We start from the raw sequence: 15,951 nt of genomic DNA, 5'->3' as shown, positions 1-15,951 counted from the left end.
ATTAAATTAAAACTTTAAAAAAAAAAAACCTGTTTCTGTATTTGACCCTGAATATATTGAGTTAAGATGCATACATTCTCTGCCAACAGTAATTACTTCTATGGCATGGGTTGGGGTTTAAAAAAAAAGTGGGGGAGCCCTTCCGCTTTTTACATTTCTGTATTTCTTGAATTTTTAAAATTCCACTAAGCATTTATTATGCTTGCAATTTAAAAAATAAAATAAAATATTTTGCTTCTATTTACGAATTTAGTTTAAAAATTTCACAGGGCCATTTTTCCTGGTTATCTGGATATTTGAAATTTTTTTTTTTTTTTTTTTTTTTTTTTTTTTTTTTTTTTTTTGAGACGGAGTTTCGCTCTTGTTACCCAGGCTGGAGTGCAATGGCGCAATCTCGGCTCACCGCAACCTCCGCCTCCTGGGTTCAGGCAATTCTCCTGTCTCAGCCTCCTGAGTAGCTGGGATTACAGGCACGTGCCACCATGCCCAGCTATTTTTTTTGTATTTTTAGTAGAGACGGGGTTTCACCCTGTTGACCAGGATGGTCTCGATCTCTCGACCTTGTGATCCACCCGCCTCGGCCTCCCAAAGTGCTGGGATTACAGGCTTGAGCCACCGCGCCCGACCAATATTTGAAATTTTTATTCAGATTTATCTCATTCGCTGTCCAGGGAAAAACTAATTCTAGAGTTTTCTTAATATGTTTATACTTGTTTGGATACTTCTCATAAATCATATACTGGGGCTCAGTTTTCATGTAAGATTAGAAAACACTGGGCCAAGTCTTCTGTTACTACACTGTGATTTTCCTTGTCTCTTTCCAAACATGGGTTTCCGCAATTGCAGATGAACTCTTTGATAAACCAGCGTAACAGGTTTCAACAACTTTCTTCAATACCAAGTTTGTGTCTCTCCTCGCTTGTTATTTCAAAACCTAATGTCAGCCGTTTTTAAGGAATTTTTCCAGACCAAAGGTTGGTGACTGTAAAGTCAAAGGGTTCCCACTTAATTTTACCTAATACATCACACTCTAAAAACCTGAGGTGGGAACAGGGAGAAAAACCAGTAGACAAATATAAATAAAAACTGCTTCGCGTAGAAACAACTGACTTCTCCATAATCAAATCCCACATCTCCCTTAGAAAGCCCTGGTAGATTCCTGGCCTTTTTTTTTCAGTTATAAGCTATTCTTGGCCTTTTTTTTCAGTTACAAGACTATCTCCCTCATTTTTACAGCAAATCCTTTTAGCAGATGTCTTGTAACATGATCAGTATTTGGGTTTAAGAAAGATGCTGACCTTTTGAGATCCTGTCACCATACTGCTCTATCATGTGTAATGAAACCAATGACACTGACATTTCCCCCTTGAGGTATTAACTCCCATCTATATGAAGATAACCGAGATAGTCTCCTGAGGTCCTTGCTAACACTATCATTCCTTGATTCTGCTATTTAATCAACATCTCCACAGGTGTTTGAGTGGTAGATATAAAAATCAATGAATTGATTAGACTGGGCACAAGAGCTTACACCTGTAACTCCAGCACTTGGGAGGCTGAGGCAGGTGGATTGCTTGAGTGCAGGAGTTTGAGACCAGCCTGGGCAACATGGCAAAACCCCATCTCTACAAAAAATACAAAACAAATTAGCCTGGCATGGTGGCATGCACCTGTAGTTACAGCTACTCAGGAAGCTGAGGTAGGAGGACCACCGGATCCCAGGGAGGTTGAGGCTGCAGTGAGCCATGATCATGGCACTGTACTCCAGCCTGGGCAATGGAGTGAGACCCCATCTTAAAAAAAAAAATTAGTAGGGCGCGGTGGCCCACGCCTGTAATCCTAGCACTTTGGGAGGCCGAGGCGGGTGGATCATGAGGTCAAGAGATTGAGACCATCCTGGTCAACATGGTGAAACCCCGTCTCTACTAAAAATACAAAAAATTAGCTGGGCATGGTGGCGCGTGCCTGTAATCCCAGCTACTCAGGAGGCTGAGGCAGGAGAATTGCTTGAACCCAAGAGGCAGAGGTTGTGGTGAGCCGAGATCGCGCCATTGCACTCCAGCCTGGGTAACAAGAGTGAAACTCCATCTCAAGAAAAAAAAAATAGTGAATTAGTGTCTCAAAAGGAAAAAAAAAATCAATGAATGTATCTCTAGCCTATAGATAGTTACTCGGTTAGTGCTTCAACTTGGCCTGGTGGTTCAGTTTGTTCATGTCATGACACACCTGCAAATTAACGCCTTTGTATGACACACTGGGGTAAGCGGATGAAGCTCTTTTGGGCTAGAAGTGACTAGCTGGACACAAGAAGACAGGTGCTCAGGAAGTCTCAGGCTCCACTTGGCTATCTTATCCTAGGGCTGAGGGGATCAGCATCTTGGAGCTAACATGTAGCTCATTCTCGGCACTCTAGTTCAGAAGCTTAGTCTAACTCATCAGTACTCTGTGTATCAGCCCCGTGAAGCAAGCAGGTAACCAACACCAAGTTCAAACAAATCTGCTGGACTGTTTTCCCAAAGAGTCCATCAGTTACTGGCTATCGTCATCAAAATACCAGATTTAAAGTGTGTGTGTGTGTGTGTGTGTGTGTGTGTGTGTGTGTGTGTGTGGCTGGTGGGGGATGTTCTGGGTGAATTCTACCCTCTCTTTCAGCTCCCACTCTCCCTTACCAAGGACTTCTTTTTAGCATCAAATTAAGAGAAAGTGCTGTGAAGCATAAAAGACATAATAGACACAGAATTTGCCCTCAAGGAAACCTCTGCCCTTGAAGATGAAGGAGACATTAACATAAATATGTACTTGTTGAATGAATTTTAAAAAATTTGCAGAATCAGGTTAAAAGTGACACTTTTCAGAAAAAAAAGAGCTATAAAAATTACAGTGGAAATGGGGCAGGGAGTGTTTCCCTCTGGATAGGTTAAAGGAGTCATAGGAGAGAAAAGCCCTGATAGCAACATTTTTTTTTTTGAAACAGTGTCTTGCTCTGTAATCCAGGCTGGAGTGCTAAAGCGATCATCCCGCCTCAGCCTCCCCAGCAGCTGGGACCACAGGTCCCAGTGTCTCTACACCTGGTGGTAGAGACAGGGTCTCACTATGTTGCCTTGGCCAGTTCTCAAACTCCTGGGCTCAAGCAATCCTCTTACCTCAGCCTGCCAAAGTGCTGGGATTATAGACGTGAGCCAACATGCCCCGGCCAATACCAACATATTGAAAGGGGCCTCTACGGCTCTCAAGTATCCACTTGCGCAAAAGAAAGGAAGTAAAATATCTGACAATTTAAAATTTACAGTTTGTAAGCAAAACTCTGCTTTACAAAAAGGTGGAGTTAGGGGTAATGGGAAAAAGAAGGCTGGAATTATAATTCAAATGCAGTTTTACAAAAGTTATTTAGTGGGTTTTTATTGCTTTTCTCACCCCTCATTGTATCAGATCATTGAGAGCCTGAGAAATGTTACCCCCTTTAAAACAACCCACTTCACCTACGGAAAAGAGATTCTAGGTCACAAACTCATCCCTGTGATCACCCTTTAGTTGTCAGCTTAGACAGTTTCTTTTCCAAAGGAAGCTTTGGCCTATTACCAATGTCCGGAGTTTGGTAAGTGGTGTGGTATCCCACAGAATCTATAACCTGCTTTGGTAAAGTCCGTTTTTGTTTTACCCAATCAACAGGTCTGAAAATAGCTGGCCCTTTTGTGGCTCTGAATTCCACTAAACGCTTGAGGAATTCACATGGTCACTCTTTGTTCCTGAAGCTGACAGGGCTTAAAAGTCACTGTTGGCAAGCTGGGCCAGGGCAACCCCATCTCTCCTTGAAAGAAAAATTTCCTACAGTCATTCCTATCTATCACAAGCAGGTAAGGAGCCTCTGCCTCTCAGCGTCCTCAGATGGGGGATGAGAGTAAAATAAAAGAAATCCTGGCCAGGCTCGGTGGCTCACGCCTGTAATCCCAGTACTTTGGGAGGCTGAGGCGGGTGGATCACCTGAGATCAGGAGTTCAAGACTAACCTGACCAACATGGAGAAACGCCATCTCTACTAAATATACAAAATTAGCCAGGTGTGGTGGCTTATGCCTATAATCCCAGCTGAGGCAGGAGAATTGCTTGAACCCTGAAGTTGGAGGTTGCGGTGAGCCGAGATAGTGCCACTACACTCCAGCCTGGGCAACAAGAGTGAAATTGTCTTAAAAAAAAAAAAAAAAAAAAAAAAAAGAAATCCTGATGTGAAAGATGCTTTAACGAGAGGTGGACTGTGGAAAATAATAGTTCTGACATTAGTGTTAAATTACCACACAAAAAGACCAATTATCTCAAAGACAGGCATGTAAAAAACTGAAGTCTAGAGAGCTGCCTCCTGTGTGTACCTGTTTATGTCTTATTACTGAGACTGCAATAACGTGGCTTTGAAGAACTTTGCCAAGTATTTTTTCATCAGTCTCATGAAGAGAGGCAATAGGCTGAGAAACCGATGAAGCAGAAGAACAACAAGGTGGCGGAATCTTCCTTGAGGGTACTAGGAAGCCAGACCGTGACAACTGGGAAAGGATGCTGAACGCAATGGATTGTGTGTGACCCTTGGGAAAAGGCGTGGATCTGACTCTACTGGAACTGTGCAAACTGGCCACTGACAAAAACTATCCCCACTTGTGTGACTTTCATGAGAAGCGCTACTGGAATGATCAAGTGAAATCCCTTAAAGAATTGGGTGACCATGTAACCAACTTATGCAAGATGGGGGCCCCCCGAATCTAGTATCTTTTGGCCAAGCACACTCTGGGAGACAGTGATGATAAGATCTAAGTCAGGCGTCCCCGCATGCGGCCCCCTGAGGCCATTTATCCAGCCCCCTGCCGCACTTCAGGAAGGGGCACCTCTTTCATTGATGGTCAGAGGAGCACAGTATGTGGCGGCCCTCCAACGGTCTGAGGGACAGCGAACTGGCCCCCTGTGTAAAAAGTTTGGGGACGCCTGAAATCCTTAGGCTGGCTTCCCCATAACCACAGGGTGACTTCCCCAGTCACCAAAGCAGTGACTACAGGTAGAGGTTAATTATACCTATTGTATAAACTGTAGAAAAACTTCCACTTGAATTCTTTCATTTGTATTATCCTTTACATAAAATAATTCAGTACCCCCAAAGAACAAAATAAAACTGTGAGTGTTACCTGCCATCAAAGAAGAAGAACTTTCCCCGTCCGTTCTTTTCTCCATGAACAAAGTTCCCCTCAAATCTGTCTGTGGAGGAGTAGGTGACCGTGCAGAACCCGTGCGGTAATCCGTCATCATCCAGGTGCCCTGGAGAAAGGGAACCACAAGGCAAACCTTAACATCTTCAGTGCTGCTCCCGTCTGATGCCTAAGCACTCAGATGCTGCCAGACAAGTCCCCCCCAACTCCCCTCCAGCAGCCAAAGAGTCCCCTCCCTGGCATGAAGCGATAGTCAGCATGCAAAGTTTTCTCACCTCATCGGTGCCAGCAATACCAAATTGACTGTTATATACACTTGGTGAACTGACAGGTCCAGAACAGACTTAGACACATTCCAGAATGTGAACTTTAAATAAGCTTGCTTTTTACCTGGAACTGAGACTCACTATCAGTAATATCCACTGCAGGGCATGTCACTATTTACCAAGTACTCCCCCTATAGTCCTTCTCATATTTGGAATTGATGCCTCCAATTTCTCATGCTTAACTGAAGTGCAGTTGAGATTCCACTGTTCCACAGTCAATTACCACATACATGGTCTTTGCAATACATTGTCTAATTCTAGAATATTAAGGATGCAATATGATTTTATATATCATTCTGTAGTATGATGTAGAGGACTGCTAGCCAGTCTGAAAATCTCACTGTGACTGTTATATTTGCACAAGAGACATATCCATGTCTTTAAAACAGCCCTAAGATTTATACATCTCATCGTACAAACACAGAAACCCAGAGTCTTTCTCCCCTTAGACTTAAGTTTGACCTTAAACCTATTGCTTTACTTTACAAAATCTTTCAGCTGTGAATGTTTAGTAGTAAGCTTATCATCTACCCTCTGCCATTGTGTGTCAAGGGCTTGTATTTTATATGGAGTCAGAGATATACACATGGTCATTTAAACAATGATTGTGAACATCAGCAGAAGTTATTACATGGACCTTTATGTCATTGGTTCTTCCTAGGTCAAATACTGGTATAGTCTAATATTGATGTTTAAAGCCAATGTTTAGGCTTTTTATTACTATCTACATGTTTTACAAAACCCAGGAATCACTTTATTGGTGTCTTCCCAATCATTCTGGTGAGCTGATTTTGCAAAGGTGGGTCAAAATGAAGGCAGTAGTTATTCTACTGGCTTTTTCCTGGGGTAATAACCTGGGTCATGGATAAAAAAGGTATGAAAATATTAAACACTGTGTCTAATGCAGAGACATTAAACATTGAAATGTAGCTTCCAGATGGCGCACAGGCATAAAAGGAAACACAGACCATACTACCACAATGAAAGCTTCAGTCTCCTAAAATAATTTATTCTAACATGATAAAATAATATTAGTCCTTGGAAGACATGGTAAACACACACTCTTATAAGAATAGATATGCGGCCAGGTGCAACAGTTCACACCTGTAATCCCACCACTTTGGGAGGCTAAGGCAGGCGTATCACCTGAGGTCAGGAGTTTGAGACCAGCCTGGCCAACACAGTGAAACCCCATCTTTACTAAAAATACAAAAAAAAAAAAAATAGCCGGGCATAGTGGTGGGCACCTTTAATCCCAGCTACTCAGGAGGCTGAGGCAGGAGAATCTCTTGAACCCGGGAGACAGAGGTTGTGGTGAGCTGAGATTGTGCCACTGTACTCCAGTGTGGGCAACAAGAGCGAAAACTCCATCTCAAAAAAAAAAAAAGAATAAATATGCTCTTTATTTGCATTCATATTTGCATAAACATAAAATAACTGTAAGCAAATACAGTGTTTTATTGCTACATCTGACTCTGTATTCAATGGGTTACCTAGAACATCTTACAATAAAACACATCTACTTAAATAATTCATAATCAATATGGATTCCTTCCTCTTAATACAAAAGAGGAAAGGACCAGGAAATTAATGGTCAGAAGGGAACAAGGCCGTAATTGCTTTCCTCTTGCCCAAAAACTAACTGAACATGACATAATGCAATGACATCTGAGTCATATGAAATCACTTATCTTCTAAATATCTGATACCATTTCTCTCATTGAAATAAATTTGCTTTTTTTTCTTTTCATTAAAAAAAAAGCCACTCAGTGTATTGCTAAGAGCTTTTTTTTTTTTTTTTTTAGTGAAATGTTGTTGTGATCAGGTTAAATTTAGGCGTATAAATTCAGTGTCCTACTTTTGATTTGGGTATTAATAACCAAATAATCAGTTTAGCCTCAAACTAGAGTATTTACTAACTTGCTGGAAATGCTTTCATCATAGAAAACAGTTCACATATTTCAGAGTTTTAAAAGCTTGTGTTTGATAAAATTTGTTATTCCACTTCAGATTGAGAGAAATTACCATAAATCTGAACACTAGGAAAAACAATTTTCCAATATAAATTAACTTCCGCCTTCCTTCAACCCTGTCCTATTTCTGAATAAAACACTGACAGTGCACTCTCAGCAATGGAATTTAGATATTAGGGACAATTGAAAGTGTCCTATAACAAACTATAAGCCCTTGGAGGATAGTACTGATCCCAGTTGCCAACCGCACTCCATGAAGGATTGACCCACCCTTCCTTCCTTCCTTCCTTCCTTCCTTCCTCCCTCCCTCCCTCTCTCCCTCCTTCCTTTTTTCCCTTCCTTACTTCCTTACCTCACTCCCTCCTTCCCTCCTTCTCCTCCTCCTTCCTTTCTTTTGCAGAGAGAGGGTCTTACTCTTACTCAGGATGGAGTGCAGTGATAAGACCAAAGCTCATTGTAACCTCAAATTTGTGGGCTCAAGTGATCCTTCTGCCTCACCCTCCCATGTTCCCATGTAGCTGAGACTAGAGGTCATACCACTACAACTAGCTAAAAAAAAAAAAAAAAAAAAAATTGTAGAGACAGGGTCTCACTGTGTTGCCCAGGCTGGTCTCAAACTCCAGGGCTTAAGCCATCCACCCACTTTGGGTGCTGGAATTACAGGTATGAGCCACCACACCTGGCCTCAATGTCTTTCAATAGGCAGATGATGATTACCCTCTTAATTTCTTGGGAGAAACAGGGACAGGGGGAGAGCTACCAAATGATGGCCATTACTCAGGTGACCTTGCACATTAAGGAGGTGCTTGGACATGTGACCCCTTCCTGACATTCTAAGGCTTTTAGGTTGCTGGTTTTGAGAGAGTTATGAAATCTATTAGACCACAGCAGGAGCCCCTTCCTGGCTTGTTTTGTTTTCTTTACATCCTTCGAGTGTTATCAATTAAAAGAACTAATGATTAAGAGTTATGATCATTCGAGACTTCCACTCTGAATATTTAATATCCTGGAGTAGTTTCCCTCGTAGTAGAACTTTATATCTAAACCAGCAGCTACAACCAAAACAATAATAGAGATTTTCCATGAGAAACAAAGAGACTGGGTTGCAGAGCACTCACATCCTCTTTCAACATTAGTGTTAGAGTCTGATATAACTCTTTTTCTAACGCCAATAAGATCATGTACTCTTTGGACAATAATATCATGTAATATTTTGTCATGTTAAGACAATTTAATGCACAGGTGTACTGAAAAACAGCAGAGCGGTGAAAAAAAAAAAGGTGTATGAACCTACCATGATCTGGCATTAGGTTATATGCTTTCCTGTTATCAAATTTAAGGCTCAAAATAGTCTCCCATATTCTCATCTTACAGATGACGACACCAGTGCTTTATAAGACTTGCCCAAAAGACATTACCACTCCGAGTGTGCTGATGAATACTGAAAGCTCCTTCTCCAAATCCTTTAATTCCCACTCTAGACTCTGGCAAACGAGTTGAACACATTCTTCCTTGCTGATGATAAGAAGGTACCTCTAAAAATGCAGGAACCCCCAGGTCCCTGGCAGGGAAGTGGAAGGCTTTCTGGTTAAGGTCATTCACATAGAACTACCAGATTTCCAACAGCATATCCTGGGTGCAAAGTCCTATCACTTCCAAGCGTTACCTAACTTGAAGGGAAACACTAGACCTCCTTGCTCTACTTGAGGTCAATTTGTAAAATGCGCCAAGTCAGCCAACAGCCTTCCAGGCAAGTTCCCACTAAACAGAGGGTGAATACGAGGCCCAAGCAACAGGGAAAATTAACTTGAATGCCTGCTCTGTGTTTATAAGCTTCCCCCAGCTAATGTTCTGTGTATCTGTCTGTAGCATGATATTAAATATTTACAGAAGTTACAGGAAAAAGGTATCAGTTCACAAGTCTACTTTGTCACTTTGTTCTAAGATTATCATCTATTGAATAGATACAAAGTAAAATTCTTCCCCTCCAGTTCCTTCTGAAGGAGCTTCTTCCTGAATCTGATAAGAGCCAGGCCTATATTCTAAGCAGCAATGTACATCTCAGTCTCAGCAAAAGTAAATTCCCTCTAGATTAGACACCCAGCTGCTTAATGCCTCAGGCTTACTCACAAGAGATCTGAGAGTGGCGTGTGAGTATTTCCCTTACAACCAGAGACCCTTACACATATACTGTTGGTCTTGTAGACTAGAACATTGCTTTTAAAAACAAAAATAATAGGCTGGGTGTGGTGGCTCATGCCTGCAATCCCAGCACTTTGGGAGGCCAAGGTAGGTGGATCTCTTGAGCCCAGGAGATCAGCCTGGGTAACACAGTGAGACCCCCATCTCATTAAAAAAAAGAAAACAAATAAACAAATGGAAAAAGAAAAATCCAGTAATAATAAAAGGCAAGCTTATTCTGTTTAATGCGAAGAGCGTGCCCTCCTGGTGATGCATTTAATCACTGACTGTTAAAAACATAGCTTGATGTTTTGGTCTTTTAAAAATTTTTAATTTTTTTTTAAGTTTTCAAAAAATTATTTCAACTTTTATTTTAGATTCAGGGGTACACATGCAAGTTTGTTACCTGGATAATTTTATTTTTAAGGGTAATTGTTTGCAAGGACTCAACTATTAGCTGTGAGGGTCATAATTTCAATGTGTGGCCCACACAGAAAGGGTGCTACCAATACACTTTGCATGCATTTTTCCTAGATACAGGGCATGAGCAATCTTATTTGAGACAGGCAGAATCTGATATTCAGGAGAGTGTTAAAAAATATTCTTAATATTTTGAGGGGATTGTGGCAGTGGCACACTGAGCTGCTTATTTTCATTCTGGCCCCCTGTTCCAGTATTTCTCCTTTTTGAGCATTCTTCCTCCACGTCTCCTACACATTTCCAGGCCCTTCTGTTTTTCCTGCCCTTATAACTGCACATCTGAACTACTGCCAAGAGACCTTAAGGTAGCTCACCTGCTGTGTCAGCCCCTCTGACTGTCCTGCTGGCCACTGCCTGTTTGTCTTCGCAGAGCAGAGCTCTGATCCTGTCATTCCCTTCTCTAAAGAGCTCCCACGGCTTCCATGGCTTCCAGCACACAGTTCATGCTCTCAGCCTGCGACCCAGCCTCCCTTCCCTGTCTCGCCCTCCACTTTTCTCCTTGTAAGCTCTGTGTTGCAGCAAAAGCAAATGACTGTTTTCTGCGCCTGCAAAATTCCATGCCTCCATGTCTTCACTCAAAGTTCCTCTCTCAAACTGACTCAGCTCTATGGCACCACTTCCGGAAAAATCTTTCCCTTCGACTTCCCTAAGCTGGAAGGAATTTTTATTTCCTTTCAACCATCACAATTCATCTGTATAAATATATTTATTTGAAATTATATTAGAGACCACAACATATTCACCTTTGTATCCATGGGTAGACAAAGAAATAGAAGCTGTCATAAACTTATTTTTCCAGAAGCCCAGAGGAATAACATTGGAAAACTAAACATCACTCTCTACTGAACCAGTGTGTCTTAAAGTATTTTCCAAAAGCCACCCCGGAGCTCAGGTGGAGCTCTGAGGCCCTCTGAGGCCCAGGGCTTGCTGCATTCCCACAGGAACCCAGCCAACACAGTACACAGAACACTTTCTCCTGGTATACCCTCAGCCATTCCCTGCACCTCAGGGATTTGTCCACCCTGAGTTCAGAACTCTCCCAGAGTTACAATCATACCCTGACAGAGAACCAAATGTACATGATATATCAGACATTTCAACTCAAGTCCTGAAGAGACTCATTTCGTCTCCAGAGTAAATCTCTAATGAAGAAGAAAAAAGATTATCTATTGCACAAGACACAGGTTAAATTCTTTTTCCCCAAATACATTTTTCTGAAAGTCACTGAACTCTATCAGAACCAACCTCTACAGAGTTACACTGATTAAAAATGGCACTGACATAACATTTAACTGTTGCTTTCAAACTGTTATCAAGTGTTTCATAAATTTGACTAACTCATTAAAAACAAAAAATGTGGGAAGACAGTTTGGTCTGGTGGACGGGACGTTCTGGAAGCCCAAGCCAGTCTCTCCACCTCACTGAGTGTTCTTGGATTAGTTCTTAACTTCTGTAGGCCTCAGTTCCCGCCTCTGTAAAATTAGGATAATATTAGTACCCACCTCATCAGACTGCATAAGACTGAATGGATAATGTCTGTGAAACACTCAGCACAGAGCCTGCACTTAATAAGAACTAAACAATTATAGCAACGATAATAATAGCTATGACAATGAAACTACTGAGAACAGAGGCTCTGTTTATGGAAAGAGGTAGATTAGTTGGTACTTAAACACCAAGATATTCAGACTAGCTTCTCTTTGGGAAAGAGCAGAAGCAGTTTATACCAGTCTCCCATGCCAGTGTTAGATGTTATGTAAAGACCATTGCAAACAGCACTGAAAAGGCCAAGAATGGCTGGAGAAAGGCACACACACAGGTACAGCTGACTGCATGTGCACACACACACTCCCAGCACTGTGCAAGTTAGAGCCTGAGATGCTTCTAGGGGCTTTTAAAGATTCTGTGCTGCTTTAATTGTTTAGTTAGCTAAAACTGAGTGACCATGTGTCCCAGATTGTCCCAGACACTCAAGGCTTAAGCTACTTGTCCCAGCATCATTATTAATAGCGTGCCCTCTCATTCTCAAGGGGGGTACCGATTTTGGACAATAATATAGATGATCACCCTATAAAACAAAACCATCCCTCTTTATATAAACTTCCCTGTTTCAAATTCAGTGGACTGAATTTGAATTCTCAAAAAACAATAACGATACATTTCTAAAGCTCTTAGTCACAGTCTGCAAAGGAGCCTGAGGACCATGGACAACTAGACGTATGTTTGTAAACAGCATCAAAGGGGAATAAATGTGGTTTAACACCGAGAACACTACAAGCTATCAAGGATTTGTATTTAATTTTTACAAGTAAAAGTCAGTGTTGAAGAAAGAGAGCAAGCCCTGACAATCCGAGATCATTTTTCCTTTATCTTTCACAACACGGAGGCAGAAGAAGTCACTAACTTTTAACTTCTTAGAAGGCTTCCTGTGGATCAACTCAATCAATGTATCTGGGCTCCAGTAAGCCCCAACATTGGCTTTATAGAGAGAAAAATAGCTAGCTCTGTGAGTTCACAACATAGTGAAAATTTTCTTGACAAAACCACACATTCTTTAATTGGCTTTGAAGTTAGACGAAGAAATAAGTTTTAATATTGACATTACATTGGATATTTTTTCAAGAGTTCAGGACTATTAGTCTGCTTAATCTCCCCTTAAGACCTCAGAAGCACTGTAAAGGGACTTATGTTTATGAAAACATTAATATTGATTTTTCCCAATGTTACAAGAACCATGTATCCTTATGCATCTGTAGTGTCCCCACTTTTTTTCTTTACCCTTCGTCAGAACTTGTGTTTATACAAATCAGACAGAAACCAGATTCAACCAACAGCTAAAAATTATTTACTTATACATGCTGGTTTAAAACATTCTGGTATCATACCACACCACACTGAAAGACATCACGACGTACTGTGTGTAATGGAACCAAATAAATACGCTAAAGAGTATTAGTATTCGCTGTCACAAAATCATAATATCCCATGATACAAACAACGAGATTGTATAACGTCCCCACATCGTTTTTTCAGAACTGGGGGAAAAAAAAAAAAAGAGGTGGAGAAACTCAGCAAAACAAAGTGGCAAGAAAAGTCGGGGGAGGGGCGCTAGAAGAGAAGGGGCGGAGAAACACGACACCGAGGCGGTGATATCACCCACAGCCACGGCATGGAATTCAGAAAGTTAAGTGTCACCAAGCAATTTCGGTGCGGGCTCGCGGCGCGCCTGCACAGCGTGGCGGCGGCACCCCGGCTTGGATGCAGGAAGGGGGAGGGGAACGGCCTGACTGAGTTCGCTCGGGGGCAGCCGAGGGGAGGGCCGCCCGCTTCTCGAATGACGCGCGTTCGAGTCCCGGGTCGGGAGCCTAGTCCGTCGCCCGGCGATTTCATCTTTTCCTAAGAGCGGCCGTCTTGGGCCGCAGCTGCCACGTGCCTGGTCCGGCCCCGTGCGCTGCGCCCGGGGACCTACCCGGACGCGGCCGCGGCTGCCGCGGGGCGCAGAGGCAGCGGAAGGGAAGGGCTGGCGGCCGGAGAGGGGATCGGGGTGGCCGAACCGGGCTAGGGGATTGCTCCGCGGAATCCGCCGGCCTCAAGGGGCTGCCCTGCGGACTGCACCCACCCTCCGCGCCCGAAAGGGGAAAGGCCAGCGCGCAGGGCAGGTTTCGCAACTCCGAGGGCGGATGCAGGCTGTGGCCGGGCGGGATGGAGCGGCCGTGCCTTTTCAGCGCCCCCGGCCTGGCGGAGCCCCATTCTCGGCCTGCGCCCCGCCGCGCAGTGCGCGCTCCCGGCGGCGTGACCGTGGCTGTTGGGCCCCCGCTCTAGCCGGGCAGCGGGCCACCCGTGTAGGGGACAGTGGCGGCCGCGGGGCCCGGCGCCGCGCCGCTCTCTGCCCGCCACTCCTTCCGCGCTCCGGGCCCTCTGCGCCCCCTCCCCGGGCCCCGGAAAAATGCTTGTACCTTCCACCGCCTCCTCCACCATCTCGTCGTCGCTATCCATGGCGGCTGGGGACCCTGCCCAGCTCGGGGCTGCGCGGCTGCCTCCCGTCCCTCCGGGTGCTCCCGGCGGCTGAGCGAGCTCTGGGGCTCGCGAGTTTGGAGGAGGAGGAAGAGGAGGAGCAGTCGGGGCTGGCTCGCGCTGCCTCCCCCTACAACCCTTTCAATTCCTTGGCCTTCAGCTTCTGCGGCAGCAGCCGTCCCCCCTCCCTTCGCCCACTTGCCCCTCGCTTCGGAGGCTCTGGGGTGCCTCCTTGGCCGCCGCCGCCGCTGCAACTTTCTCCTGTAATACCCCCTCTTTGTTATCAAGCAGCTGATCCGCTGACATCACCCAGCGCCGGTGCGCTCCCTCCCTCGCTGATTGACAGTTCCCTGTCCCTTTCCTGAAGTAAGGCTCCTTAAAACGAAAGGCGCTCCGAGGCCGCGCGTATTCTGCGTCCTGACCAACCCCCCTCCGGCCCGTCAGCGTTTCTCTTTTGCTTAGGTGCGGGTTGGCTCGCCCCGAGCGTGCCACGCGGTCCTGGGCGCCGCGGGCTTCTCGCGGACACTTGGACCGCCCGTGGGGGCTCCCAGCTCCCGACCTCCGGTTCTGCCGGGGGCAACTTGAAAGTCCGCCGTGCACTGTCCGTGCCCCACAACCTCCAAAGTGGCAGAGAAACTAAGGAAGCGTTTCTGCCGCTCTGGCGCCTGGACTTCCTCTCACCCTCGCCCTCGCTTCACCCGGTTCGCCACCGGGAGCTGCACGAGTGCGGCACGCACGGGAGCGCAGGTGTCCTCGCGGTCCCGCATCACATCCGCAAGACGATTTCCCAGGCTTGGGAGCTGTTCTCTGGCCCGAATTCCGCAGGGTGACGGGTCCTCCACAGCGCCCCCAGTCCTCGCCCTCCTTCGGGTCGCCAGGCCCTCGGGTGATTCAGAAATTCATCAAATCCAAATGGCTTCGGGCTCTTTGTCAGGCAGGAAACAAACCGCACCGAAGGCTCGGCAGGTCCCTCCTCGAGGCTGTGGTCGTGGAAAAGGAGCCGCCGAGTGGAGCTAACGGAGGAAGGAAGGACCCTCCGTCTGGCGCGCCTCCTTCCAGCGCCTCCCGCCCTCTACGTGTGATGTCCCCAGCTGTCTCCCTGTTTCTCCAAGTGCCAACCACTTCACAGATTCAGGCGTCGTCAAGTGGAGAAAACCACTGGGCACCCGGCTTCCGGCCCAGCCACTTAATGTCATGATGGCGCTGCCTCTTACAGGTGGCGGTAAAGGGCGCCTGTAAATAGCCGATTAAACAGATGCAAATGTACACAATGTACCGTGGAATTACCGGGTGCCGCTCTGGGCACCTGCCAAGAACAGCTACTGCATGGAGGGGAGGAGGGAGCAAAACAAAAAAAGTAGTTCCATTTTGTTTTCTGAACAATGAATGAGACTTTGGGGATTTCAAAATACTTCCAGCGCCCGGGAGACTACTCCTTGCTTTTGGCTCTGTGCTTAAACAGTAGATATTTTTATAAAGTATTGCCGGCTTCTTTTTTAAAGTCAGCTTTTCCTCTATGAAAAGAGAACGATGCTAGGGACATTAGCCCCACACACTTCCAGGAATGCCAGCCCCTTTGATTGTTTTAGATGGGAGAGCCCTGGACCAGAAATGAGGAGACTTGAGTCCTGGTGCTACTCACCTGCAGAGGTGTCTTGGGAGCTTAGCCAGGCAGCCTGAATTCCTCCAAATTAGAGGTTTAGCTATTGACATAAGGTCCTTGGGGCTTAGGCTAGACAACTCTGAGGTTTTTCTGGTTCAAGCAAGACGCCCTCTAGCTTAGTCTAGACCT

The 15,951-nt window shown here is 45.0% G+C and overlaps 1 protein-coding gene across 1 annotated transcript in view; it reads right to left on the bottom strand.

Annotated features, from left to right (window-relative positions):
* The window catches only part of SETD7 (SET domain containing 7, histone lysine methyltransferase), a 53,383-nt gene extending 38,007 nt beyond the window's left edge, over positions 1-15,376 (bottom strand). The window contains exons 1-2 of the mRNA XM_003928033.4: positions 14,102-15,376; positions 5,165-5,294 (exon numbers count right to left, since the gene is read on the bottom strand). Coding sequence (XP_003928082.1) covers positions 5,165-5,294; positions 14,102-14,141 — 170 coding nt within the window. The 5' untranslated portion in view covers positions 14,142-15,376. The remainder of the gene's footprint in view (positions 1-5,164; positions 5,295-14,101) is intronic.
* Positions 15,377-15,951: the final 575 nt, after the last annotated feature.

This window comes from Saimiri boliviensis, chromosome 3 (assembly GCF_048565385.1).
Source record: "Saimiri boliviensis isolate mSaiBol1 chromosome 3, mSaiBol1.pri, whole genome shotgun sequence".
Lineage (NCBI taxonomy): Eukaryota > Metazoa > Chordata > Mammalia > Primates > Cebidae > Saimiri > Saimiri boliviensis.
This window is presented reverse-complemented; position numbering and strand designations above follow the sequence as displayed.